This window comes from Diorhabda sublineata, chromosome 5 (assembly GCF_026230105.1).
Source record: "Diorhabda sublineata isolate icDioSubl1.1 chromosome 5, icDioSubl1.1, whole genome shotgun sequence".
NCBI classification, from domain to species: domain Eukaryota; kingdom Metazoa; phylum Arthropoda; class Insecta; order Coleoptera; family Chrysomelidae; genus Diorhabda; species Diorhabda sublineata.
In genome coordinates this window covers 20,412,545-20,439,802 of record NC_079478.1, presented here as the reverse complement: position 1 = coordinate 20,439,802, position 27,258 = coordinate 20,412,545, and the positions used below count along the sequence as shown (strand labels likewise).

The window sequence follows — 27,258 nt, the reverse complement described above, 5'->3', positions numbered from 1 at the left end:
AAAATTGTTAACAAGGCAATTTGTACTTGACATTGATGATATATTGTTTATGCGACCTGAGACTGGAAATATTTTTATACAAAAATTTACTAATCCTCCATTTTAGTATATATATATATTGATTGTAAGTTTTTCCTACGAATTGCTTTTTTCTTATTTTAAACAGGAAGCTGGAAAATTTAGAAACGATCCACGCTTTCTACGCCGAGAACGTTTGATACAAAATAAAAATGAACAGGGCCGGACCTCGATGAGGACGGAACCACCGGTCGGTTTAAATTAGTACGGAGACTACACGTAAAATAATGTGAATCGTTTCAAAATGGATTTGTATAAAAATTGTATCGAAATTTTTTATTTTCGAAGATACACTTACAAAAATATTGTTTTGAAGGCAAAAACGTTTTTTGTACAATTTTTACCTGGATAGAATAATTGTTTTTTGTATAAACATTATTTTTTTTAAAACATATTTAATATATTTGTATACGTATCACCTTGTAATTGTTATAATCGGATATTATTATTTATTTATTAAATATGTTTATAATGAGAATTTAAGAAAAAAACATAAAAAGCCGTCCATAGTTTCCGATAATTTCGAAATTTATTGCCGAAAAAAACATACAGTGTGGAACGTTTATTTGTATTGGGATAATCAATTCGTTGTATAATTGTAGAAAATACGAGGGTAAGCGAAAAAATTGGATTGTTTGATTCAATTGGCGCAGTGAGTAGGATCAATTTGTATCCATTAACTTATTGAAAATAATCGATAGTTAAAGCTATAAATCGGCTATAATATAGCTGATCTTGGAAGAAAAAACAATTAGTTATATAATTCTTATAATTTTAATAGATACGAGGGTGATTTACGAAATTGCACTATTGAAATTTGATTAATTCAAATGGTATATAAATGTGGTGCAGTCAGTAGGATTAATTATCGATTAACTCGTTTTTTTTTAAATAATCCATAGTTTGGGCTATAAATAAACTGTAATATTGCTGAATTGAAAACAGAAAACGGATTTGTTGGATAATTTTCACACTGTTAAAAGATACGAGGTGGAGAAAGAAAGATGGACTTTTGAATCACTAGAATTTATATGTAAAAAGAAATCGATTTTTTTGTCAATAATGGAGAAAAAATGATTTTTATTCATTATATAATTATTTTACTTTAAAAATATATACGAGTGTAATTGAGAAATTTATTTACTGGAACTTGATTAATTGAAATAATTTTTAAATTGGCGCAGTCAATAGGATTGATTTAAATCGAGAAAAAACTAGTTTTTAGTACGTCTAAAACTCAAGTAAACAAAAAGTTATATTGGATATTATACAAGGTTAAGCGAAAACTATTTGAGTTCGAAAATAACACACGTAACTTCGTTTTTTGAAATAAAATAATCAGTACAATTAATTTTTGAAAAATAAAATCGACTCTCATGTCAACTATAGATCAAGTGAAGTGAATTATATACGAGGTTTATCGAAAAAATGATACTATCAGTATTTTAATAATTAATTTGGTATTTTTGCCAAGTGGCGCGGTCAATAGGATTGATTTATATCGATTAAATCGATTCTATTGAGAAAAATCGATGATGAAGAGGTGAAAAATAGTTTTTACTACGACTAAAACTGAAGTGAACAAAAACTCATATTGGATAATATACGAGGTTGAACGAAAACTAATCGAATTCAATAATAAGACACGTAACTACGTTTTCTGAAATAAAATAATTAGTAGAATTGATTTTTGAAAAAAAAAAATCGATTTTCATATCAACTATCGATCGATCGATCATGTGAGTTGAAGATTATACGAGGTAGATCGAAAAAAATGGTACTATCAGAATTTTATTTGTATTTTTCCCAAATGGCGATAGGATAAATTCATAATCAGAATCATGAGAGACTAAGACTTTTTTCGAACGTACGTTAAAAATTTTTGTCAATAAACCAAACCAAACTGTATATACCGAGCGTATCAATAAAAATGTAACGATTTTTGACAAAAATTCTATTAGAAAAGGAGTAAAAACGATAAATTTTTAATTCAATTGAATAAATTTCGATATAATACAGGGTATGAACGATTTTTTACCATAGATAAACGTATTTTCAACAACAAAGTTCTAGAAATTCTACCGTATACACTTTTATAACCCTTATTATCTTGCACTCATATAACTATGTTTGAGGTAGACGGATGGATTTTTGTTTCTTACAAAAAAAAGGTATGTCGATATAGCCAAGGGATGTTTCTTTCATCCCTTTCGATACCATAATTCCGAAACGCTTCAAAATGAGGTAGTTGGATGGAATAACTGAGAACCGACGATTTTTCCTCTACTCCCCGCCAGCTTTGACGCTTCCCCTTTCTAATTCCTCCTCGCTGTAATCGTCTTCTTCGCCGCCAGAGGTATCGGCGTCGTCTTGGAGTTTCTCCTGGTTATTCCTGTCGTGGTTAACCCCTTCGCTTTCCCGTCGTATTTCGTCGTTCCGCTTCATCATCATCTCGCTGGCACTCTGCATCTGCTGCATCTTCTCCAAAAACTGTTGCTGTGATGTTTTATCGAGGCCCATGGCGTTGAGCTGCGCGATATTCGCCGCTTGCATAGCGGCAGCCGCCTGCTCCGTCGACATCATCAGCTGGAGGTACGTGTCCAGGATTGCGGACCCCGTAGTGTTCGCTCCCGATACGGGGGGAGCTAACGGAGCCGGGTAAGGCTCCTTCGATAGATTCTGAAGCGAATCTAAGCTTTTGGCCGCGACCGCTTGCCCCGATCTGTTCATTTTGAAGTGGTTTTGTTGGTGTCCGGGCGGGGAAAGCCCGAAATCTAAGCTGCTGTATCTTTGATTCGATATTGTCAAGTCTTCGGGATCGTTGTCACCGCATATCGAACTGCCCGCTTCCGAAGCTGCCCCCGAATAAGCGCTTTTCGCGTCTAACTTCACGTCAGAGCGACGAGGGCCTGTTGGGGACGCTCGAGCGCGTAGTTCCGCGGCGCTTATTTTCACGCCGGCTTTTGCCAATAATCTAAAGGTAGAAAAAATTTTTTTCCGTAAAAATAGTAATTTATTAAAAATATTTATTTTTTTAATTATGTTTCGAATTTAATTCTTTTATATTTTATAACTTCGTCATTTTTGTTTGTTTGTAAATTTGTTTTACGTTGTAAATATAATAAAAATAATAAAATTGAATACATATTACATGAAAATTTAGAAGATATTTTTATGAGGAAGTTATTGTATTTTTAAATTTCCAAAAATGCAAAATGGCTTTGATTATAACTTTCTATTAACTCTATATATTTCATGAATATTAACAATTTCGCAAAGCGATTTCGCAATCGACTGAAAAAGAGGTGTAGTTTGATAAAAAAATATCAAAATTTTTTTCAAAATTTGACTTAAATGAGTTTTTAACGTTTAAATAGAAAAAAAGTTCAATAAATTGAAGACACATAATATCCCTCCCCCCACGCTATAACTACAACATAATAAACACACCTTGTACATTGCTGTCTCTGAAGACGTCAACTTGGTATCAAAACGTTTTAATTGTAAATATTAATGTAGTGGTAGTAGCAAATAGTGAAAAAATTGAAAATGGACGTTCGAAATGTCTTACCTGCTGGCTAATTCGGGATCGAATGGCGAAGGCATGGGAAGGACGGGAAGATCTTTCGTACTGATGCCACGATGTTGCCGCGACATGTGCGAATGTAGCGAATTACGTGATTTAGCGACTGTACCACATAAAACGCATCTGTAACCAGGGCATATCGTGTGTTTGTCTTCGAGATGCGTACGTAGAGTGTGCGCCGAACGGTAAATTTTACCACATTTCGGACACGGACGCGGATCCGTCGCCCGTACCCTCAACATATCCATAGAACGTCTTGAAACTGTAAAATAATGATAAAACTAACAAAATATACGTTTTCGTTGTTTTTTATACTAATATGTAAATCTTTGATCAATATTTACAGAAAATTTGAAAATTTTATAGGTAGTTTAAGCATTTCAACATTTTTTATTAAATCTATGACGTCACAACTAAAAACGGAACGTTTTTTATGTAATTTTTGAGATTTTCAAATAACTTTATGGTGTTATTACATATACATAAAAACGAAAATAAATTAATATTTCATAAAAAAAGAAATACCTTATTGTATAAAATAATATTTAATTATATGAATTAATTTTGTTCATAACCGAAAAAATTTCGGAGCCGTTCCTGTTCGTTTACCAATTTATCGTTGAAATAAGCTTAGATTATCAACAATACAGCATAGCGTCAATACTGGTTGCCTATATAACGTTACACGATTCGATTGCGTCATTCAAGGCGCGCGCAAATCGATGATATCCGAAATTAGTATAATTCGATGAGTAAATACAAGGCGGATTGTTTTTTTCTCACGTAAATCATATATCATCAATTAATTATATACAGTGCGTATATTATATCAAATTTCATGAAAAAGTTATAGTCCATACGTATTATTTATATTTTTATAAATTCTGGGTCTTTATTGTTTTAATTGAAAAAATTAGTTCATATTTGATTGGAAAGTCTCGAAAAGTATTTTTTTTCGCTTGCATCAACTAATAAAAGTGAAATAATTCTTTTTATATCCATCGATATTCGAAACTTGTTTTTATAAATCTAGTTATTTCAGGATACTTTTCAATAAATATACGTGGTGAAAGATAAATAAAACAATTATGGAAGCAAATAATTAACATATTTATTAATCCTAATGAAAATTAATATTTTTACATACAATTTTAACCGTAATAGCAAAAAGAAATATATCATTTAAGTATTTAATGTACCGATTTATATCATCGTTACTAAAACAATTTTGGTTTAATAAAAATTTCGTTTTTAAGTCACAGAATTCTAAAATGTTTACAATTTGTAATATAATGTTGGAAAATTGTAGACACGCGGCAACAACGCCTTGTAGAAGGAATACTTGACGGTTCATATCCGGTATAGAGTCATAATTATATTTTACTTTTCAATTAGAGTTAATTATTAAAAAAAAATCGATTTTCAATGTTTTTTTATTTAAACATATAAATAAATTATATATCACAATTCATATTTGTATATTTTATTATAAAAATGTTTACGTATTACTAGAAGTTGAACAAAACGCCATCTCCATTTTTAACTACGAAATCATGTAATTATATAGTCTGTCATTTTACAGGAAACTGTAGTACTACAAAATAATAGTATACAGAGTTGGAAGTTTTTAATTGTTACAAAGTTACAAAATAACGATTTTATTTTGTTATCTACAAACTCCATCTGACACTTTTCATAATTTCCCATTGTTTCAAATGTTTCATTCTCATATGATTCCTCACCGAATTCGGATGAGTGAATATTTTACCGCATTCCGTAACAGGACAAAAATTGCTATCTCTAGGATAATGATCATCGATGTGATTTCTAAGATCGCAAATATTCATTAAGGTTAGTTCGCATAAAGGGCATTCGTATTTTACGTCGTTTATTTGATAATATGTGGATTGTTGCTGATGGTGAGTCATACCGTCTGTAAATACCAAAAATTTTCTCATTTTCTTTCGAGTAAAATTATTTTATATTTCAATAAATAGTCTGTGGGCTGTAGGAAGTATTTGAATTGATTTTTATTGAAGTTACAGGGTGGTTTAAAGTAACTAAATCAATTTTTTCGTATATATATAAATACTTAATAGTAAATTAACCATATACAGGGTTATTCATTTGGAAAGTTTAAAATTATTTTACTGAGTCATGTAAATAATAAATTTTTCCATATGGGACGTCACTGTAATTATTCCCATTTCGCTCGATTCGGAAAATGTCTGTAGTGCGTAAACAATCTTAACGAGCAGCTTCTGCAATTGATCGACGAATTGCTGGGGTCCCTTTCCTCGTCCCCGTAGAGCCTCGGGGAGATGGTGAACGAAAGGGGGACGCGATAGGAAGGAAGTAGGCCTTCGAATAGGTTCAAACATCGAGATTGCTCTGTATAAATCCCCCCTTTACGCCTTCCAACCCGCGTGACATTGGTCTATTGATTTATACCTCTTGTCCGCCTTGGCGAGTTTCTCCTTTTGTCCAGAAAAGTAGAAGGAAATGGACTGAAGAGGGTTGCAGCGCGGAGGGGGCGGTATAGTTAACGCGAGAAAACGATCGTTCGGGTTATAGTTTTTCCACAATAAAAAAAAACATAATTTTTTTTATAAATCAAATTATGTTACACCCTGTATATTTCCAACAGACTTGTATAGAAAATTCTGACAGATATTGACATATTATTTTATGCGTACGCTATTATACGATTAGATCTATGATCTAGTGCGAAACAAAAACAAAATGGTTAAATCCGTAGATTGACGACGTCAAATAATATTAACAACGTTGCCAGTTTTAAAAAAAATATTCGACACAAATGATACCATCCCTGCAGAGTGTTATCCCGATCAATATCTAGAAATGATTTCGAATTGCAGTCATGTTTTAACGGTTATAGCTTACGACGTAATATGAGGCCTATTCGTGAGGTTGCTACTGCTACAGTTTCAACGTCTACGATCACCAGGGGCGTACTACGAATTTTTTTAGAAAAATATTTATAAAGGATCATTGAAATTTATAAAATTGACGGAGAAGAAAAAGCGAGATAAATGAATAACGATTGCTGGATGTGTAAAAATCTTATTTGTTTAAAACATGTTGGAAATTTTCGTGACAGACTATAAGATACAATGTATTTGAGAGTTTCCATGTTCATTTAATATTTGAAAATGAAAATTATCATAAATCCATAAGAAAATCGTATAAATAAAGAAAAATCGATACCGAAATTGATGTAAAATGACGCATATTTACATAAATCGATGTGAAACACGATGATATACACGGAACAATGTAAATTTCCATAAATCGATGAAAAAATCGAGTTAATCGATGTGAATAGATACTCAAATCGGTCTAAAATGACACATTTCGAAATAAATCGATATCAAACCAGGGCAATCGATACAAAACGATGTAAATTATCATTAATCGATAAGAAAATCTTTTAGATCGATTTAATCGATGTGAATCGATATCTATATCGGTCTAAAATTACGCATATCGACATAAATCGGATTTAAACCAAGGTAATCAATATAAAACGATGAAAATTTCCATAAATCTATGAAAAAATCGAGATAATCGATGGGTATCGATGCTCAAATTGGTCTAAAATCACACAATTCGAAATAAATACATATCAAACCAGAACAATCGATACAAAACGATGTAAATTATCATTAATAGATAAGAAAATCTTGTAGATCGATTTAATCGATGTGAATCGATATCCATATCGGTCTAAAATGACTCATAACGACATAAATCGTATTTGAATCAAGGTAATCGATACAAAACGATGAAAATTTCCATAAATCGATGAGAAAATCAAGTTATTCGATGTGAATCGATACTCAAATTAGTCTAAAATGACACATTTCGAAATAAATAGATATCAAACCAGGACAATCGATACAAAGCTACGTAAATTATCATAAATCGATAAGAAAATTATTGTAAAATCACCCTCCTCGTTGTAAAACCGTGTAAATCGAAAAAAATCGAAATAAATCAGAATAAGTCGATAAACATAATTTTCCATTTTTTAAGTTCCCGTAATTTTTTTCATATATATGAAAATTTCATAGAAAAACCCATACAAATCTGATAATTTTAAATTTTTTAAAACCAAAAAACTTGGAGAATGCGATACTATAAAATTACCAAAAACCTATTTTGATACAAAATTACCAAATTTTCTACCTATTTTGATACAAATTCAAAATGCGTTCTTATGTATCACCACCAAATATCGGAATTGATTGTTTTTCTGTGGGCCAATCTGTATATAAATAAAACACGATGTATATAACGAAATTAGAATTATTCTACCAAATCTTTGTTCTTTTGTTTTAACCGAAATTATATACTAGTCGTAGCGGATAATGAAAATTGTATTTTGTTCCACCTACAGACCTACACACCCACACACACACACACACATACACGCACGACTAATTGTTTAAATTCATCGAGTTCATGTTTTTTATACCGAAATATTCGACTTTCTGGCAACACCGCTTCCAAAAATGAATGAAATTTTAATACTTTTGAAACTTATACGCCATTTTTTAACATTTAAACAAAAGTTGATTTTTCACTCCCCTTGTAAATAAATGTTATTTAAAATCCAAATAATTAAAAATTCGAACCATCCTCGTAGAAACTATACATAAAATAATTGTAATTATTAATTTCACTTCAGTAAATTGAAATATTTATTTTCGATATTAAAATTAATATAGTAAGTACGTCCCTGTTGTATATTTAAGTTTTCGATTATGATAATCTTTCGTTTTCGTACCATTTGGTATATATATATATATATATATATATATATATATATATATATATATATATATATATATATATATATATATATATATATATATATATACATAACTTTTATATAGTAAATACGTTTCATGTTAAAGGTATATTACCTACTAAGGAAAATATATGATTGTACATATTTTTTATTTGAATATTTCCCCGTGAAAAATCTATTTTTAGAAAAACTATAGTATTTATTTCGGGGTCGTTTAATGAAGCCTCGGATGTTATTCACAGTAACAAAACGAAAAATGTTAGTGTAATAACAGTTATTTTATATTCACGACATTCCCACCTCTAATTAAAATATATCACGAATTAGTCGCGAAAACAAATTTATTCATTTCACAGTGAAATAAAACAACAAATTCACTATTATTTGGAAAAATAAAATGTTATAATTAGAACTTATTGCAGTTAATATGGAAAAACCGAACTAAATTTTTTAAAGTGGCAATGCTGTTTGTTGATTCCACCGGTAATAAAGAAGATCCAGTCAAAACATCGATATGGCACCACACAAAAAAAAGTCGAGCTATTAGCCGGTTCATAAGCGTGGTTCACATTAATTTAAATAGGGCGAACAACATTTATTGAAAAAAAATTTTTTTACGTATAAATATATTGTTATTATCTCTATTTAATATTATATATAAATATAATAATAAATAACCACAACACCTCGTAGCTTGGCATTGGCTGGAAGTGGATATCAATTATACCAACTATCGAGAAATAAATTAAACTAAATTTATACGCGATGTTGACAAGTTTAATTCTATTTGAAACATGATTGAGTATTAAACGAAACGGAAATGCTGTACTTTTGAAAAAATTCACTTTACACATTATTTTGTAACGAAAATAATTAACTTACAGAAATAATGTAAACTTACCAAAATTATCCTGACTATTGTGCATCCCTGAAGGTCCTGGCATAAGTCCTCCTAGTCCTGTAAATAAATTTTTTTTCCAAAATATATCGTTTAAAGTAGGGTATATACAGGGTATAATTGAGAGTTGAAAATACGAAAGTTAAAGCCGCCCCTTGTGAATAATTTATATATTGCTTAAAAGTTTATACTATACAGAGTATAGTTGAAAGGTAAAATATTTCATATAGACATTTTTGAGATATAAATCTTGAAAGTTAAAAATTTAGCTTGAAATTTCATATACAGGGTTGAAAGAAAAATTATGACGAATATATAAGGATAAAAATCAAGCAGTCCCTAGTAGAAAACATTTTTTTTTTTCGAAAATATATTGTTTAAAAGGAGTTTATACTACACAGGGTATAGTTGAAAGGTAAAATATTTCATATAGACATTTTTGAGATATAAATCTTGAAAGTTAAAAATTTAGCTTGAAATTTCATATACAGGGTTGAAAGAAAAATTATGACGAATATATAAGGATAAAAATCAAGCCGTCCCTAGTAAAAAACATTTTTTTTTTCGAAAATATATTGTTTAAAAGGAGTTTATACTATACAGGGTATAGTTGAAAGGTAAAATATTTCATTTAGAAATTTTTGAGTTATAAGCCTTGAAAGTTGAAAATTGAGTTTGGTGAGTTTGGAATTTCATATACAGGGTTGAAAGAAAAACTATTACGAATATATTAAGATCGAAATCGAGCCAAACCTGGTGAAAAACATTTTTTTTTTCGAAAATATATTGTTTAAAAGGAGTTTATACTATACAGGGTATAGTTGAAAGGTAAAATATTTCATTTAGAAATTTTTGAGTTATAAGCCTTGAAAGTTGAAAATTGAGTTTGGTGAGTTTGGAATTTCATATACAGGGTTGAAAGAAAAATTATTACGAATATATTAAGATCGAAATCGAGCCAAACCTGGTGAAAAACATTTTTTTTTCGAAAATATATTGTTTAAAGAAAAGTTTATACTATACAGGGTGTAGTTGAAAGGTAAAATATTTCATATAGAAATTTTTGAGATATAAATCTTGAAAGTTAAAAATTTAGCTTGAAATTTCATATTCAGGTTTGAAAGAAAAATTATTACGAATATATAAGGATAAAAATCGAGCCGTCCCTGGTAAATACATTTTTTTTTCTCGGAAAATAAATTATAACAAGTTATTAAACAAGTTTTAGCCTTCAGTTGCATATGTTGTTGCCATTCTAATTTTGTATAAACATTTGACATTTAGAAAAAAACACTTTCTCTAAATAATTCATCATTTCAGTACAACAAAATTATGGGCTAAAACTATACCGAAAATTATATAATTTCATCAAAAAAATGGAGAATTAGGGCAAAGTATTTGGACAAACAAAATTTCTTTTGAAGCCCCGGGGTAATTAATTTACCTTGTAGGCCTAAAAGGGCGTTATGGAAACCACCCGGTCCTCTCGAAGGGTCCATAATACCACCATTGGTATTAAATGGGTGATGATCGTCTAACATGGGATAATCGGAAGGTTCAGTCTTTGGGGTGATGGGATCGTCGCCGTGATCGCTGATGGCTGTATCGCTACTATTGCTGTCTTCGCCCGTCGATTGGGCTTGTATCGACGATTCCGAATGACCTTTCTATAATTACCAACAATAAAACTTCGAAAATTTGGAAATTACGAATTTCAATTTACCTCTTTAATTAACGTCGTACCGGTTCCTTCTAGCGCTTGTCCTAATAGTGTTTCCTGTCCCGCTTCGGGTCCACCGTTACCGGTGATTCCCCTCGCGGGACTTCGCCCTCTATCGGGAGTGAAAGTACCCATACGATCCGAACTGCGCGCCCTCTTTATTGGAGGCGAAGAGATGTCGTCTTCGTTTCGAGGCTCGGGTCTTTCCGATTGCCAGGGTAACGAAGAAGACGTCTACGAAATGACAATTTATTATTTTTTAAATTTCTCATTAAAATTAATAGATAATAAATCTATACATTTATGCTAAGTACGCCTCTGCGTCCGTTGTATTGTGAAAGACCATAAACATAAATTTGTCTTTGTAATAATTTAAAATTAATTAGAAATTAAACGAGTTTAGATATTTGAATTTTATTTTTTATCAATGCAGATTTCTCTACTTTTTTATCGATTATATCTTGCGAATAATTTTCAAATCCTTGAGAAAATATTTATACCGGACGTCATTATATTTATAGTTTATAATTCCCAATAATATTTTTACAAAATTATTAACGTAATTATAAATATCATCATCTTAAAAAAAACTGATAAAATTATGAACAAAACTGAACACAAATAAAAATAAATCGTATTCTGTAATGGCAGTGATGCCAAATTGTAAATATTCTCCTGAATAAATCAACATATTTTGATGCAAGGAAAATATTTTTCATACATTATAATTCATCAATTGAACAATCTTATAGAAAAGAATATATTGCAAAGAAAATTTAATTTCTACTGAATTTAAATATACAAATTACACTCTATGAATCGACATAAAAATGATACACGTAGAATACGTGGCAACATTGTGTGACTCCTAGGTTGGAACGATTTCTGACACCTAGCATAGAAAGAACTCTATGATTAGTGTAATAACATTAACAAGTCGTTAACTTCAAAAATTATTAATTTGCTCAAGTTTATTAATAAAGTATTAATAAAACCATTCAGATTACAACAAATCTATCAAAAATAAAACCTTTTAAACTCATTAGATGCTTATTTACTACTTTAGAACGACAAAGGGATTTGACGTTGGTAACACTGAATAAACCGCGAAGAAACTGCTTATAGTCCAGTGAATAATTGTGAAAAAAGAATATTATTTCGTAATTTTTACTAGACAACATAGATTTGTATGAAAAACTTGTTTTACCTTATTTATCAAGAGTTATATATGTTTTTTGTTCTTTTGGGGATGAAAACAACCCCTTATCATGAAAACTAAGGCAAAATATTTTTTTATTTATTGATGAAATTATTAATTTTTTACAGTGTAAAAAATGTTATCGGAGTATTTATACTGAATATTATCATTTTAAAAAGTGGATTATAATGTATTTAAAGAGTTTCGTCCCTTGAAAATCCCTCCTCATTGCGTAGAAAGTATTAATGAGATACGATTTGTTTATTGATTATAACTTTTTAGTTTTTAAGTTATCTGGGTTCTTAAAAAATCAATTTTGAAATCAAATTAACAGCTATAAAGCCTGTGACTTGTACTTCTTTTATGACCTTCATTTTGGAGTTAAAAAAACTGGTTTCAATCTGGTTTTTCCCATTTTTAACTTTAAAGAATTTTTTTCAAAATTCAGTTAAAGTAAATCATATGAATTTTAAAAATTATGATTTCAAAGGCTTCCTAAAAAGGCACCTATAAATTTTCTTAAAAGAATTGACCAATTTTCCGACATTCAACTTTTTTAAAAACTGTTAAATTTTCAAAAAATTTTTTAATAAGGCAGATCTCGGTAAATACTGTAGTTATAAATATAAAACAAAAACCAAACTCCCCGTTAACTTATAAACTTTGTTCTTAACGATTTTTTTCGTAAAAGGCATACTTTTTCAATTATTTAAAAAAAATATTCAAAAACATGAATTTTTGTTACAAAACTCAACAGGTTTTAATCGTCACTAATTAAAAATAATTGGCATTATAAAAAAAGTAAATACCGAACTTTTTTACTTAAAATTTACTAATATAATGATATGTGAGGTTAGTTTGTTAGAAGAAGTGACATTTACTTTCAAACCTTGATGTATTCGATGTTGTCTGAACGAATTGTTATTCAAAAATCGTGAGTGACTTTGCTATAACTATCATATGTCAAAAATATGATTTAGAAGAATCAACTCAATATTTACGTATAATTTTTTTTTAATACCACACTGTATCCAATAAAATTAGTTGTTTTATACTAATATCGAAATATATATGTAAGTATCTTTTTATGTATATTAAGCAATGGAATAACTTGAAATTCAAATTGTTAAAATAAGTATAATATATTATATTCAAACTTACAAAACGAGTTTCTATTGATTATGCACAGACATTTACTATTTGGCAATTGGCTATAAATTCAGTTTATTAGGATACATTCTATGAAACTAATAAGGAAGTCGAATGAACCCAATTAAATATTCTAAAGGAATTCGTTTAAATAAAAAAAAAGAAACATCGATATCATTAAACTCATTTTAACAGACATAATGTTATAAGTCGCCAATTTAGTGCAGCTATCGCAATAAAATTATAATAATTATAACCATTTTAATATAAAACTTGATATACTTGACACAGAATATATATTTCGAGAAAATAGAGTCATTATTAAAATCACTTGTTGAAATAACTATCTTCAACTTGAAATGTCTAAAATCCTTTCTTCCTAATACTTTATTCACAAGCAATAATATTAATTTTCATAAAAGAGAAATTACACGTAAACAATTAACAAGAAGATTCATAGTTATATATTAAATGTCATTTAAATCTTCTTCTCTTTTTAACAGAATCATAGAACTAAAATTCTAAACACAAATATTTATTCGTGAGAATTACGAAGTGGGCGACATCTGTTAATTTTCTTTCAAAGTTGAATAAAGCGAACGACAGAACCAAATAATTTTGATTTTTTATAAACTCGGGAAAGTGTTATTTGAAACACAACTTTTTGTTCTAGCCATATAAACACGAAATAACTAAATTTACAAAAGTAAATAAAATCCTACCAAAAATTAAAAATACGAAAAAACAGCACCAGCATTTTTATGGATTATATTATTGATCATAGGTATAGAAGTCAAAATCAGCGCCATCTAGTGATTTTTGCCAATACATAAATCTGACTGTATCAATACAGACCTTGTTCGTAGTAATCAGAACCGGACTTACAGGATTCACTTTTTTATTTAAAATTTATTTTATATCGAATTGAAAATTTTTAATAATAAGCATAGTAAAAAACAGGTTTGATGTAAATTTAATAGTCAGAATAAATAATTTTCTTTTTTAAAATCGATATTTCGACAGGAATTTAATAATAACGTTCCGAGAAAATTTGAATTGACAGAAAAACCTTCCGAAAAAACATGATTGTGTGCCATTATTGATTATTTCTAAATATTTTGTTCAGTTATTAAGTTTAATGATAAAGGCAGGTACCTAATAAAGCCGATTACGAATGGTAGTGGGGATTCGTAAGTAAGTTGGTGTGGGGGTGGAGTCTCCGAATATAAAATTGCGGTGGGGTGGAGTTATGCCAATATACCGGGTTTATCAAACCCATAAATACCATAATTTTTTGTACTAAGTAGACAAAACACGAAAAATATCTCAAAATTAAAATTATAAAGCAGCTTGACATTGCGTAGCCTGAGGTTATTGGTTCGAATCTAAATTTTGGGAGATTAGGTTAAGTTAGGTTAGGTTAGGCGCATCCTAGGTGTCGTTTCATATTCTGTGAGTAATTTGAAGCAATTTTATTTTCAAATTAACGATTTTCTCGTTGCTGTATCTGTAGAATCACTTTAATGGTTGGATTCCTCTCCTCCAATTTTGAATATACAGTATGTCTCTCATAAAAACCGACCCAAACCCCAAACCAAATTGATTTTTCAAATAGCATCGTTGAAACATGTTTTTTCCTTTGAAATTATATGAATGGGTCCCCTAATTACCACCTCCAAAATAGTTCGATCGCATTCTAAATTACAGGGTTTCAAATGATTTTTTTTAAAATTTTTGGCCCTACTTAGTATATACGTAAATATATTTATATACCTATTATTTAATATCGAAACAGTCAGTATATATAAATAGATTCTACTCATGGCATAGATGAACAATCCTTGATTTAAATTTTCATTTTTCCCCTTTTCTCACGCAAAAATTATCAATTTTTTTTTCATATTTAAAATTGGATATGTTGTAATTATTATTAAGTACAATCCTGTTATAATCATCGTCATGTATTTAACTCCGCCGACGTTGACTAACGCCAGCGAGTTTGCACGACATCTTTAGATTTCAATGTAAAATGAATCTTTATAATTAAAATATAAAATAATCTGCGCAATAATTTAGCAACAATTATAAAAAAAATTATCAAAATAATAAAGCCATTGCTATTCTAGTTACTATTGCTCATATATGTAAAACGGTATGTGAAAAAACGTCTTATCTCTCTCGTTCCTGACAATTTATCTATACTGCGCATGTTTGAGAATGCGCAGAACCGAGTTGGATCCTCCGGAGGAAAGAGAAATCGTTGTTATTCTGTCTTTATTAGTAGTAACTGTCAATTTAAGAGTATTGCTCAATATAATGGCAACTAATTTTTTTGATAGTCTGCATCGCAAAATATGTGGTATAGGTGTGCCTCTTTAATTGTAAAAACGTGAAAGGATAAAAAATTTCGGTAATAATTCATATTATCCTTTATTAACGTTAATTATTATTGTAGTTGTTTACGAATGAATGATACAGGGTTGTACTCGTATCCGTATATAAATAAGTTGGTAATAAAAATTTATACAAGGTGATTTTTTTATATAGCAAATCAATTCAAGTTTATCTTTGATTAAAGAAGATGATTTCTAAAGGGATTTTTATCCACACGGCTTCGTTTTCGTCCCAGTTCCTTTCAAAGTTACCACAATTTTATTTAATATCTCGGAAAATATTGATTTTTGAAAAAAAAAAAACGAAAAATGAAGTTTATAGAAAGTTCTACAAAAAAGGTCATATATATTTTTTACGTAAACCTATTATTTTGTCGCAAATATTATCAGGAAAAAAATAATTATTTTGATTCCTGCCGAGATAAAATGAGTTATATCAGCCAAAAAAATAAGTTTAAGAAAAAACTGTATATAACTTTTTTTGTAAAGCTTTTTATAAGCTTCATTTATCTTTTTTGAAATTCATTATTTTTGAAATTAAATGTATTTGAAACTGATGACAAAATTTTCTTACTCATTTTTCTCTTATCATAATAAAAATATTACCGACAACATTATGGCATCACACTGTATATAATTATAAATTTCAAGTGTCAAATTCGAATAGCCTTGGATCGTATTATTAAGTTATGTAAATTTCGGTTAAAAAAAATTAATTACAGATAATCATTTATTCAAATTTCAACAGCAATAAAACAATTATTAGCTTCGTTATTATTAACAAAAAAATTATTTTTAATTATTTATTACTCTCAAAAATCGAATTACGCGAAAAAAAATTATTATAAGATTTCATGTATCTATATCGAAATATTTTCACGCGTGGTGCACGTGATTGGGGTTGAAAGAAACAGGACCGTACTCAGCACTTGGTTTCATTCAGCAGATTTGTAAATTTTGTTGTTTCATTCAAGTAGTAAATTTTTTTCACGAAATTTCTCAATTTTCTCGACTCCTCCCAATAATTTCTGCTTTTTTTAATAATAGACTGTTATTTTCTAGTTTTTTGTATCCAAGTCCCATTTCTTTTACGCAAATATAAATAATACCACTGTAATACGATAAGGCGATGCCGTTCCTGTACTACACGTGATCTAGCAGCTTCTGCAGCGATGCGGCGCTCGCTCCTCTCACCGATTTGAACCAATAACGATGCACAGTCTCGCCCGGGACGTTTACATACAGATAGATCATTGTTTTGGTTTACTATTTTACTTGGATGAAAAAATTTATTTTTCACGTTGATATATGTTGGTAATGTGAGGAAAAATAATGAGGAGGAAAAATGATCACTCACGCGAAAAAAAAAACAAAAAAACGTGAATATTGTGTGATAACAGGGTGGGTATGGTCATATGTCAACAATGTCATATGACAACAATGTTGTCATATTTTCAAAATGTCATGGAAAAGTAAATGTAAAAACTTTGATAATACATCGTTATTTAATGTTAATTATGTTTTTGGGTTGATACATAAAATAAATTCAATTGCTAGTATGAAATCGGTGAAGTTTAATATTATCGTATATAATCAATTTTTAGTGAAAAAAAATATATTTACCGGTGAAATTTTTTCATCAGATGCGTTTGTCAGTCTTTGTCCTGCATTTCCCGCTGCTACGTCGGCCAATCCTCTAATTTGTAACATCTGCGCAGTCTTTATAAAATCTGATAACCTTTCTTGACCTATATTCACCTCACCGTTGTACATAAACCTGTAAAAAGACATAAAAAAATCGACGTTTCATTTTTACAACTACAATATTTTTTACATCAAAATTAATTATTGTTATTTTGTAATAAATCAACTCCGTCCCTGTTCGTATTTCTAGAAACCGACGGTCATCTTTTCTCGTTAATGGCGCGCTCCTGTAAACGATACTTATGTATTAACCAGGGACGGCTTTAGTTATTCGAACATTTTCAAAATTAATATTTTTTAATAACCTGTTATCTATTTAAATATACAGAGGTATTTGTGAAAATTTGTTTTCTCATTGTCTGTTTTCACTAAATAATCGAGATATTTACGTTTGAAATAATAAATCAAATATATAGGAAAGGATTTCATTAATTTGCATTAATTTATAGTAGTCAGTCGGAGAAATTTTCGTTCAAACACACAGGCCAATGTTTTTCCAAATGATTTTTTGATCAAATCATATTTTTCGAAAATTTTGACACATTCTGAGGGATCTAATCATTTCTTTCATGTTTTGTTATTGAATAAAGTGTCTAAGTACTAAAACGATCTAAAATATTGATATGAAAATTGTTATAAGTCGATGTTTAAAAAAAAATTCAGCGGTGGAATTAAAAATTACAAAAACTATGAAATTAATTTGGATATATCTCGTTGTCTATTTTGATGTACCCGGTAAAAAACAAAGTTTAATATATGTAGATATTGAGTAGCGGTTTTAAATTCATACAGGTTGGACTTTAATTGAAATTTGAATGGTCGGATTGTGAAAAATTTGAATCCGTCTATCGTAAACGATATCGAAACACCTGCCGCGTGTAACCTATCACCAATCAGAGTTGGACGTATACATTTTCTCGAATTAATTCATAAAAACAGTAAAAAAAATTATACACATTATGATTGATATCGTACTAACGATGTATACAGTTAGAACAACGAAAAAATATGTTCAAAACATAGGCGCGACGTAAATAATTTTTAATGACAGAAGATTTTTTTTAATAAAAAATGAAGAAAAGTTAGGTAAAAATCTTATTACTACAATTAATTTTACGGAATGGTACTTGACATATAGATCGTGGGAAAAATATAAATTAATTTCTTGTGTGACTATTTTCCTAGATGCGTCCCTGTGCACATTGGGTTTTCTAAGAAATCTTCTGTAACGTTTTGATGGACATAAAGAAATTTATTCGATTCGATTCTAATTGGACGGTGTGATCTCTACATCACGTTTTTCTATGCACACTTTGTGATTGATCTATTTCACTTTTTGTGACGGGCGTACAATAGAAAAGAATTAAAAAACAAATTGGATTATATTTCAAATAAAAATTTTGATGTTTGTTAACCTACTTACGCTCGGTTTTTCATTTGACAGATACACGTTTTTAAAAAATTTAATATATTAATAACAAATTGATGAAAGTGGATGTTAGAAAAATAGACAAAAAAAAAAAGAATATTTATTCAACTGTTTTCTGAATTGGTCGGTTTTACATTAGTGAAATGGGCGCGAACGCTCACCAATCACAATCGCTAATTTTTCCCCGGAGACAAAGAAATCGCGCGAAATCGCCTTTCGTAAAATGTATTTTTTTTATACAAATTTTGTACTTTATATACTATAATCGAGTTATTCAGTAAATTCTGCGCATTTTTCATCTGACAAATTTTAGTTTATCTTTTCAAATAAGTAGGGGAGAATGGGAAGTTTGTTATAAAAAAAAATCATATAAGTCCTGTTCTGCTTAGCCGATTTTAATAAACTTTGTTGTTCGAAAGTAAACTAAATTATCATTAAAATAGTCAAAGCCGCATGTCGATATCTTTTTTTTAACCCGAGATATCTTAATAAATATGATCCTAAACCAAAATCTGTTGGCTTAATTATTATAACTAGCCGCCATTTAATATATCGGCCATGCGTGATTTCTGTTTGACAATCGTTGTAAATATTTTTTCGAAAATTGCAGTAGACTGGATTCGAAAAAGACGCAAACAATTTCAATATCCAGAAAAATTAGAACGGCCATTTTTTTGGGATTGTTTTTGCTGATTATTTTTGAAAAAGTTAAATAATAACAAGCTGGATAAGTTGTAAAGAGACATTGCAAAAAAGAGAGTGAATTTATATCAAAAAAGGCATCTTATGACACTTTGGTTGACTGTCCATAGTATTCCCAGAGATTTTATTAAACTTTGTATACAGATCACAACGATTTGAAACTATATGTATATTAATACATTTTTTAAATCTACGTAAAATTTCAGTATACTTTTGTCTGAAAAGTTTTTTCGAAAAATATGCATACTTTTTGAGTTATTAATATTTTTGTAAAAAAATTTACTGTTGCAGACCCTTATAAATTATTTTTTTACGAAGATACCCTTAAAGATATGGAAACGGCTTCTATTTTGTTGCTTTGAGCAAGGTCAGACGTGTTTGAATCTATGTTGAAAAATTTTTCATTTTATACAGGGTGTGTATAAAAAGGGTTCAAAGTTTAACTTCATAAATATCAAGTTTCTTTATTTTTTTAAATAGAACCTCGGTAAGTTTCAAGTATAGGAAAGTATACCTGAATTTACCTTATTTTTCACCCCTGAATGTATTAACATAGAAAAAACCGGGTGGTTCTACTTGAAAAAATGAAGAAATTTGATATGTATATTATGTATGTGTGTGTGTGTGTGTGTGTGTGTGTGTGTGTGTGTGTGTGTGTGTGTGTGTGTGTGTGTGTGTGTGTGTGTGTGTGTGTGTGTGTGTGTGTGTGTGTGTGTGTGTGTGTGTCTGTGTATATAGAAACTTTCAACAGTTTCTATACACACCCTGCATAAGATGAAAAATTTTTCGATATAGATTCAAATACATCTGACGTTGCTTAAAGGAACCAAACAGAAACCATTTTCATATCTTTAAGAGTTTCCTCGTTAGAAAATAATTTATAAGGGTCTGCAACGGTCTAATTTTTTACAAAAAAATTAATAACTCAAAAAGTATGCATTTTTTCGAAAAAAGTCTTTAGACAAAAGTATACTAAAATTTTACGTAGATTTCAAAAAAGTATGAATATACAAGTGTTCCATTTAAAATAACAAAGTTACAGTCGACTTCCGGTAGAACCAGAAGTCGGCCATCTTTGAAAATATATTAGTAAAAAAGATCGTATCAGAAACGCCAAAAGTAGAAATTTTCATCATTCTACTATCAGTATTTTTCCATATACAGATAGTTTTAACTCGTCTTGGGACATCCTGTATAGTGAGTATAGACGTAGTTTATGTTCGAATTTAATCATTTTTTTTTGAAATTTCAATTATTTTCAAATAATTGTATACATAAAAAAATGTTTGTTTTTTAATAATTTTTTTTTATTAAGATAATACGAAAGCTGAACTCCTTATTCCGCCCCTGACGCACCAAAATTTCGAAATCAGAATTAAAATTACAAAATTTCATATTCAACTAAAAAACAACCGATGGAATTTAAAAAAAAATAATGAATTTACCTTAATAAACTTTCCATATCCTTTTCCTGTACGTCCTTCAATATAATGATCGGATGCTGACAGGGATTAGCTTTGAGTAACCTCTTGAAATAAGGACTGCATGCCGATAACACCACCTTGTGGGCGGTAAACGAACAACCGTCGCACGCTAAAGTCACGTCGACGAAATCTTCTTCGTCCCGTAAATGTCGAAAATGTGTCAACATGGAGGAATGGAAGTCGTTCCATCGCAGCGCGTACTGCTGCTCTGGGGAGGTGAAACCCCCCATTGGGCAGAGCGAAGGGGCTATTACCACGCCAATGATTAGACCGTCGCCAAACTTTCTGCGATAAACGGCACAAGGTGCTGTGCGAATTATTATTAAATGTTATCTGATTGTTAATGGCATTTGAGGGGTTTTCGGCACTTTTGTTTTTAATTTAGATATTGTTTTTATTTCTTATTGTTGCTACGGCATTCTTTTCAGATGATTTTCTGTAATAAAAAAAAACGTTTGAATCTCCTTTTCTTTAATTTTTCTCACAAAGTTTTAAATTCGTTATTATCTTCTAGAATGATTCTAGCTCAGACCCTGACTCCGCCTCTGGTCATCAATAATATGCGCCATTGTTGTCAGACTTGCAATATACCCCAATATATGAAGATATAAATTTCGACATTATAAGCTGATGATATTCTATTCAATTAGATTTTTATATAAAATGAACTCATTAAAATGATAAATTCCAACGAAATAATGTATAGTAATAAATAATATGACGTTATCAATAGTTTACCATATAAAATCATGATTCACCCATATTCTAAAACTATAACATTATGTATAATACGTCACTGTTGTAAAATGAACATTTTTCGATCAAAAACAATTGAAAATAAAGTTTTTCCATTAATATAATGGTATCTTCCATTATTTTTATACTTATAACAATTAATATGACATTAATTTTATCGACGCCATTACATTGTAATAATTCACAACTCCGCCATATTAGTAAAAAGCAAATAATATCTTTACATCGATACACTTTATATTTTTTAGGGAAAATTATTTTATGTTGTTTTTACGTTGATATATAAGTTTTCTCAATGTTTTCGTCTTTTAATTGTTATTTTATCATCTATTTATAACAACAAATGTTTTTAGACATACAGTAATTCATTCAATATAATTTGGGAAGTGTATAAAGTGTTGCCTAGATATAGGGAAATCATTCTATTACATAAATGAATTTTAGAAAATATTTCAAAAATTAGTAATAAAACTTCATTTTTTGTTAATACATTCATGTTTTTCTAATAATAATTGTTATTTAGGAATGTGGAATTTCACTTAAATATCGTAAAGATAAGTTAAAATCATTTGAGCAATTGCTCGTAATGGAAACAACAAATATTTTTAATTTGGAAAACATTTATGACTTTTTAATTGATATTAATAGTACTTGACGTAAATTTAATACAAAACGATAATAAGTAACGAAAATATATAAAAATTTCTAAACAAATTGTATATCTATTATAAGTCGTTTAAAAAAGTATTTAAATAATTTAGAAGAACGTGAAACGTATATTAAGGGTCATTATTGCATACCCTGCGTATATATAAGCGTTGCCAAATTATTCAATATATATATATATATATATATATATATATATATATATATATATATATATATATATATATATATAATTTCGTAAATATATTTTTGTTAATTTAATTTTTTTTTCTCAACGATTGCATCTACAGACAGGTGCATAAAAATCTTGGAATATTTACAGCATTACTTGCAAAATTTCGTGAATAAATTCGATGCAGACAGAGAAGATCAAATGTAAACGACATTAGCGACCTTGAATAACTTCGAATTCTTCTTGTATCTGATTCATAAACGTAGAAAACGTTTTTCGGGAATCGCGTAATTACTAAATACCTTTCTCATTTTATATACAAACAGGACCGGGTTTGACATTTTAGAACCCCTAAGGTCAATAATTTTTTCCACCCCTAAGTCTGGTTAAAGTTAAATTTATTGAAATATTATATCAGACATCAGACTCATACATTAAATGTTTGAACACTCAATTCTAGGTTTAACAAAAATCATTTTTAGTAATTTTATGTATTAAATAGTGAGATCACGATCGTGCAACAAAACATAGTTTTAATATCTTCTTTTTTAACATTTAATATGACTTAGTTATATAAGTTATCCACCCTATATATAAAATCACGTACTTGATTTTCTGTTTCAAATAACTTTTCGTGTTTCCTGTATATCAAAACACTGATGATAATAATAATAATATGATTTTTGTAATGCATCCTTATTATTTGTTACTTAAATTACCACAGACATATCAACCTTTCTATATTTAAATATTGCCTCACAAAAAACGTTTCGGTATTCTGTGGTTAGGTTAGACTAACATTTGATAGTCTTCGAAATTTATTTACGGTCATATTTTTTTACGCTGACCGGTACGTAATTTTAAACTAATTTCTCTGTAACAGAATATGATCAATGTGAGATAAAATATTTAACTTAATTGTTTATAATACAAAAAAAACAATCAATTTTATAGGTTTCTAAGAAATAATATTAACGAGGAGAAGGTTGGGTTAAAAAAATGACAGTCGTTACAACTATGAATGGTTCCATAGAACATTGAAATTAAACACGCGATGATATTACTTGTCAGTAGGAGACCACTGAAATTAAGTTGAAGATAATGAAAGTTGAAGCTTGTTTGTTCTATTTATTTTTCTTTATAATGTAATAATGAGATTATAAACTTCTATTAATACAATATGAAGACAACCTATAAATGTTATAGATTACTAAATATTATTAAAGATCCTTAGAAGAAAATTGATCTTATAGTTTCATTAATAAAATGTTCTTATTTTTATACGATACAGGGTGGTCTACTTTTTTGTTGCTATGCTAAAATTATTCGTAACTTAATCGGTTAAATGACGTTATTTTCGATGTTTTTCTGTCAAGTTTATAAATTACTACATTTTTTTTATTAATACCCGAAGTGACTCATAGACTTCAGTAATAAAAATATTCTTATTTTAATTCTATATTATAAGCCTGGACTAGATATTCGCGTAAAAAATTATTTTGTCACATTAAATTGTCTACCTACTGAGAATTATTAGTGACTACGCAACAACTTAACAAAAAATATTGCACATATGTTGAGCTAATTAGTAAAACGAAAATTTAACTATAAATTTAAAGACGTAACGTGGGATATTGAATAATTTATTTTTTTTTATTGGCGTCTGACAACTATTTTTTTATAAAGTTTGACCATTTCATATTTTCTCACGTTTCTAATTTCCATTTGAAAAACTATTTTCAATTACGTTGAATAGATAATATTATGACTTGGTTATTTAGAAATGTATGTAAATCATTATTTCGTTTGGATTAATATCAGATAATGTTTATGTTATTATTAATATCAATATAATTTGTTCAATTCGTCTTTCCAAACAATGTAATTTTACAAACTTAGCTCCCGTTTTTATCGCCAAAAAAAAAACAATTTTCGCGCTACGTTTGGTTTAGGTTAGGTTAGGTTTATGACCGTAGGGAATTATAATCGTACATTTTCGACAACCTTCAGCGGTGAATATTTCAAAATTTATTTCCAATATTAATAGCTATATATAAATAATCAAAGTTGTACAAAAATTGATATTTTACTAAAATTGAATAATAAATCTTATTATCGTAGTATAATAAGACATTGTGTGAACTTTTCTAAAAATTATACACATATAAGATCATTTTAGTAAAGAATTTATATACAATTTTTTCTAGTTATCCTTTTTTGATATAATTAATTAGAGGATAAAGTAAAAAATCAGCATAATCAAACGACGTAGGTCCAATTAAAATTTTTGAACCTATTAACGCTCCATTCAGCGTAAATTTTTTCTTGATTAGTCTCTTTGCTCATCTTTTAAATCGACAAAAAAGTTGGGTTAAGTTATCTCGGTAATAGTTTGCCAGGGACGTACTTAAAATATTATTACACGAAATTTGTATACAACTTTTTTTCCAACCATGAAAATTTTGATATGAAAATCTACACTGGTGATTTTTACGTACTTTTTGAGAGTACGTAAGACTTTGGGATAATTTATTATTATCGAAACGCGCGTTAGACATTGTAATTGTCAGTGTTGGTGTAGTAGTACTGTAAAGACGGCCTTATTCGAATCAAATTTTAGTATTGGAACTTTATGAGCCTCTAGATTATTAAAAACCGCAAAATTTACAAAAATTGGTTATCTCAATACCATTCGAATGTTTTACGTTTGATCAAAATTGATTCCATTAAGTTCAAAGATCTGAGAATGGTAATATCAAAAAAAGCAAAAACATGGTAGCAAATCATAAAACGAAACATGCGAAAGATTAGATAATGAAAAAACAGGTAATAGATAATCATTTTGATAGAAGAAGGATCGAAGACTAAAATCTAGAAAATTAATTTTTTTGAAAAAGATTTTGTATTTTTGATGTTTTGATACCACAAATCTAACGTATTGAGATTATTTTTTTAATTTTTTCAAGTTTCAGAATTCTTTAAGGGGGTCCCGTCATTATTTTAGCCACGGGTCTCATAAATCTTAGTCCGGCCCTGTTTAATCCTATGGAAATGGTTTGGAATACGTTAAAAAAACGAACTTTTTACGTACTTTAAGTGAAATGATTTTTGCAAATTTACGTTAAGGATTGGGAAACAGTATGTAACAAATAAAAAAAAGAGTTGTAGGTAAAAAATTTTGAAATTGCAATGAGCATAATCCTTTGTTAATTTTTTTTTTCGGCGTATTTTTTGCTAATCAACTTAAGTGAGAATTTACACGTATTATAATAATATGAAAGTTATTTATTTCTTATTTAAACTAAATATAATGAAAGTTTAATTGAATATTCAATATCATAGAAATTTTAGTTATTTAAATTATGATGTAGAAAGTCTTTTACTAATAAAAGAAAAAAATGAATGAATTATATTAATTTAATTTATAAATAAAATTATGAGATATATGATGATGTATTTACGTTTAAATTGTTTTTTTTTAATTATTTTTATATTTTATATTTATTTTTATTGTTACATGTAATTTTTGATATTACCCTCGTAAGAACTAAGACGTAAAATGTTCCATTTCTATTCGTTCTATACAATGGTTAAAATAAATAAAATCAATACGGCACTAAAAATTAGTTAAGTGGACAATGGAAATGGCGCAATGGCAAAAAATTCGGAATATGCGCAAAAATAGAAAAAGCCCAGTTAAAAACTACGTTTATACGCGCAGAAAGCAAGAATACAAGAAAAGAAAAAAAAGTCTATTTCTGATTGGTTCTCGATAATTGCAAAATCAATACACACTTTAATGCAATAATTGATCAAACATTACAACGAGGAAGCTTTCCCATTCGCGCCGATTTCTAAAATGTCAAATGTAATTCCGTCTCTTTTCCACTCTCATTGTTGATATACTTCAAAGTAAAATGCAAAAGAATTCGACAGAGATAAACATAACCCAATAAAATTTCATAACTAAATCAGTAGAATTTTATATATTTTGATATAAAAATAAGTTAAAATAAAACATAATAGAAATTAAATTCGTTACCGTTATCAATATTAGGATTAATTCTATAAAATGTTAAAATAACTACTCACGTTTTTCTAAAATAGACAAAATTTGTGGAAAATCACATCACCAAATTGAAAATTTTCATTCAAGTCATCACTATTTACAAACAAAAATAATTTAATAAAAAAAAACATTAACACAAATCACCACAGTTTAATAATTATATATAAATGAGTATAAAAAAATGTAGTCCAGTCCGTCGGGCCCGTATAAAAGAACATACAAATTGTGTGCGAGTGCGGTTGCAATTGTCGAAAAACAATCGACACACACGCTCTCACACAGCCGCCTGCTTACTTAGAGCGTGCAGAAAACACTTGCGCATCGACCTGCCCGAGTTAAACCGCCTACTACGATGCTTTGAGTCGTTTGAGAGTGAACCTCTCGGTACGTGGTATTGTGCTCTCTTCACTTGTTATTTCC

General features: G+C 28.9%; 1 protein-coding gene across 2 annotated transcripts; it reads right to left on the bottom strand.

The window, feature by feature from the left end:
* Positions 1 to 339: 339 nt before the first annotated feature.
* Positions 340 to 27,170, bottom strand: LOC130444517 (protein abrupt). 2 transcript variants are annotated; one of them, XM_056779677.1, is made up of 8 exons: positions 26,862 to 27,170; positions 21,137 to 21,611; positions 17,480 to 17,633; positions 11,120 to 11,350; positions 10,841 to 11,063; positions 9,400 to 9,456; positions 3,650 to 3,926; positions 340 to 3,052 (listed from the first exon to the last, which is right to left on the bottom strand). In XM_056779677.1, exons 2-8 carry the CDS (start codon positions 21,403 to 21,405, stop codon positions 2,362 to 2,364), a joined length of 1,902 nt encoding a protein of 633 aa, XP_056635655.1. In that variant the 5' UTR covers positions 21,406 to 21,611; positions 26,862 to 27,170; the 3' UTR covers positions 340 to 2,361. The 2 variants fall into 2 exon arrangements, with proteins under 2 accessions (XP_056635655.1, XP_056635657.1); XM_056779679.1 differs by lacking the exons at positions 340 to 3,052; positions 3,650 to 3,926 and adding an exon at positions 4,756 to 5,597.
* Positions 27,171 to 27,258: the final 88 nt, after the last annotated feature.